This window comes from Aedes albopictus, chromosome 2, assembly GCF_035046485.1.
Source record: "Aedes albopictus strain Foshan chromosome 2, AalbF5, whole genome shotgun sequence".
Classification (NCBI taxonomy): Eukaryota; Metazoa; Arthropoda; class Insecta; order Diptera; family Culicidae; genus Aedes; species Aedes albopictus.
In genome coordinates this window covers 113,619,983-113,623,794 of record NC_085137.1, presented here as the reverse complement: position 1 = coordinate 113,623,794, position 3,812 = coordinate 113,619,983, and the positions used below count along the sequence as shown (strand labels likewise).

The 3,812-nt window shown below is 40.0% G+C and overlaps 1 protein-coding gene across 1 annotated transcript; it reads left to right on the top strand.

Annotated features, from left to right (window-relative positions):
* LOC109420706 (uncharacterized) lies at positions 1–2,500 on the top strand. Its single transcript, XM_062855025.1, has 5 exons — positions 1–305; positions 375–1,289; positions 1,348–1,584; positions 1,646–1,801; positions 1,869–2,500. Exons 1-5 carry the CDS (start codon positions 261–263, stop codon positions 2,118–2,120), a joined length of 1,605 nt encoding a protein of 534 aa, XP_062711009.1. The 5' UTR covers positions 1–260; the 3' UTR covers positions 2,121–2,500.
* Positions 2,501–3,812: the final 1,312 nt, after the last annotated feature.

Sequence of the window (3,812 nt, the reverse complement as noted above, 5' to 3'; positions counted from 1 at the left end):
CCAGCCAAAATTTTTTCGCATCGATTCAGAGAGAAAGCAAACTTTTTGGTCCAGATTCACCTGAAATGACGGTACGCTCTGCATTTGGTGCGAGAATTCTATTGATACCGTTATGGTTGCAACACGTAAAGAACAATGGGTAGGCGTAGTTTGTTCGCCACAATCTCCTTTGTAACTGGTCTTACAGTACCGTTTTCTCTGTGTCACAATACGGTCGTAGAGATCGTATCTGGTATCAATATTAGATAAAGCCTTGTAAAATGGCAAACCCGAGGCCACCATCTATGGAGACACTTAGAACTTCTGTAAGTAGAGCATAAATGAACTCTCACATTGGGAATAATCACTCTAGTATCGGTTTTCACTTTTACCAGCTGTTGAAACAGATTCTGAGGAATTTGGACTGGTATGATCTGCAGTCCGCGATGCAGGTTTGCAGAAGATGGGAGAAAGTGGCATTTTGGATGCAGGTACCTAAACTGCGATTGAGCATTGTGCCCGACATCGGACCGAACGTTACCGAGTATCAATACGACAAATTGTTGAGATACCATAGTACGCTGATGGAAAGTCGTCGGCGGTACAGACATATAACGTTCTTTTGGGGTAGCTGGGATGGGCTGCATGAACCAGATCGTATCAAAGATATACTATTTCTGGAAATTATACGCCGCTTTCGCCAAAGCTTAGTTTCATTGACAATTGTGTCAGATGGCCATTGCATGATCCCATGGGTGATGAGTGCAATAATAAGAACCTGCCCGTGGTTAAAAGCGTTGAATCTGAATGGTATGGTATTCAATTCGCTCAGCTTTTTCCATGACTGGGGGTTTCCAACCCGAATCCACACGCTAGAGGACGCCAATCATGTGATTAACTGCAGCTCGATGGCACCGGACTATTTTAACAACGTTACCACATTGCACGTAACGCTAACGATACAAAATCATTTGTACGACTTGTTTCGCAAGCTTAGTCCCCAGTTGATTAGCCTTACCTTGGAATGGGATACCGAACAATATCCCACATGCGTGAAGTGGCCCAGAGAATACTTTCCACGTCTACAGACGCTGGTTCTGAAAACCATGAGAGCAGAGACTGGAGAACAGCTTGGTCACTTCTTAAGAAGGATGCCTGCACTGAACTCGCTCACACTGTCTCCTCATCTAACCGGGGACATTTCCGTGATCAGCTGGATTAGCAGCATAAACCTGTGGCATCTCGATGTATGGCCAGTTTTTGTTTCAGTACCTCAGGTTCTTCTCATCACAAGGTTTCAAAGCCTGAAGGTTGGATCATATCGTGAACTGGTTTGTAGGCATTGCTTCTAAAAGTCTATTTTTCCAGAGTATTTGCATCCGTGGAGACTACAACATGCACAATAGACTACCTGATACCGCTAGACTGCCGAATACCGGTTGTCTGGCGCTCCAGGGCTACACATGGCAGTACGTTTTGGACAAACTTCTAATGGTTTTCCCCAATTTAGTTGAGCTTGAGTTGCAAACTGCAGAAAATTGGAAATGGAAAGATGCTCGTGCGATCAATTCCCTTAAATCGCTAAATCACCTCATCCTGCATGAGGTATATTGATGACCCTAATGTTGACCTTTACTTTCCTAAAATAATGCAACTTTATTCGCAGGGGGTACAAACACTGGAAAAGTTCATGCAATTCTGCGAAGATTTGATGGTACCAAGCATATCCGTGGTATCGAAGCATTATGCTCTCAATTGCGATTACCTATCTAGGGAGTACATCGCATGTAACATTCGAAAGTTGTCCATTCACGCATTAGAGGTAGGTTGAAAGATTGGTTCTATTGTTTCCAATTTACGCTGACCTCAATTCTTACATTTCTTCACAGATCAATCCTTGTACGTGTGACCATTTGATACAGTCAATGCCAAATTTGAATACACTGGAACTAACGCTGCAGAAACCGTTAGACCAGTCCATCTACCAAGGAATTTGCACTCGAAATCCCCAATGCGGAATCAATCGACACTGGTACAAACCGTATAGATCAATTTTGAATCTGTACGAGCAGTCGGAAGGCATCCAAGAAATGATGTCACCAGATTTGGAGACCCCCTTCCCTCTCTCAAACTTATTTTAAATATGTTTGTTTTTAATATGAAAAGTATTCATAGATTACGCGTCTCTAATAAGTGATCATGTAGCTTCCAAGGAGCTAATCAGAGAAAATGAGACTACAAAAACTATGCAAAACATATTTTTTCATATGACGACAACTTCTTATATAGTTGAAAAATGTAAATTATTTTAACTGGTATGTGTATGTGTGTGTGTAAACAGGACAAAAACTGTATATGTGTAAATATATAAATTATGTATATGTAACTATGTGATTGTATGATACTATGTAAATTATTCATATATGTATGTGTAGAAACAACAGTGCTGTAAAAGTGACAATATTTAAAACATGCAATAAACATTTGATTACACTAGCGAAAGTATCATTTTTTAGTAAGAAAGAAGAAAATGAGGGTATCATTAAGGTGCACCTTATTTTTTTTAGTAGTTGTTGAACATTGGAATTTGTGTGCTCGTTTAGATTTGTAACACATGAAAAAAAGAAAAAAACTCAAGTTTGAGAAACAAATACAGTGAGGACCCGATTTTGTCTACCCCCGTTTATGTCAGCTTTTTTACCAGAATTCGTCAGGATTTTTTTAAGAAGAAAAATCGAAGTGCTTTTCACTTAATTCAGTTGATGTCTTTTGGTGTCATATAAAAACTATGCAATGAACTAATCTCGTGTAACTTTTGAAGACGGTCGGACTTTTTTTTTTGCAAACTAACACATTCATGCCGTTTTAGCGCCCAGCCTTAGCCAATATTTTGAACCAATATCGTTTTAAATTGCTGAAAGATTCTCACTCTATCTCTTCTTGGCGTAACGTTCTAACTGGGACACAGCCTGCTCTTCTTTTTTTTTTAAACCTTCACAATTATTACCTCAGATCCCCCATTGCCAACCCAGTTAACCAGTGGTCGTATAAGATGTTGAATAAGATGTTAAAGTGGAGGCGATATGCGTACATTTTATATGCGCCTAAATGAAGACATGCACGCATATGGCCTCCACTTTATCATCTTATGCAACATCTTTTATACAATTACTGACTGTCTGGGAATGGCTATTTTGCATATGCATATCATGTGGTAGTCATGGAGATATTTTTACACAAGGAAGCTAAGGAAATTTTCATTATGAAAAGTTTCTGGACCAACCGGGATTCGAGCCCGTCCCGTTCACCATGGTTTTGCTGATTGCCCGTGCGCTTAAAGACCACAGACAAACAGACGTAACTCTTAGAGGAAATTCATTCAAACTTTTCGCCTGATGTCTTTTTCATGAACACGCTGCCACCTGTTGGTATAACCGCGCAAGACACTGTTCGCCATGATGGATTGCGATTTGACGTTTGTCAACACTCACACTATTATACAACTTGCCTGTAATTTTCGTTTGCATCATTCAGCACCGTGTACACTAGCAAACGTCAAAGCGGTCGAACACTAGCACCGCTGGTGGAACAATCGCGCAAATCAAATGAAATTCAAATTCATCGTTAAACGCATGTGCCAATCTCTTTCGAAGAGTGTTACGTCTGTTTGTCTGTGAAAAGACTATTCTTCTTAATTTCCTCTGGAACAGAACAAACAATAAACGTTGCCTGTTGTTGTGATTAGAAGTCTACCAATTTACTTCTTTTTCCGGTATCTTTGGAATTTCTCCAGGTTTACTTGTTGTGATTGCTCTAGAAATTTATTATGAGAT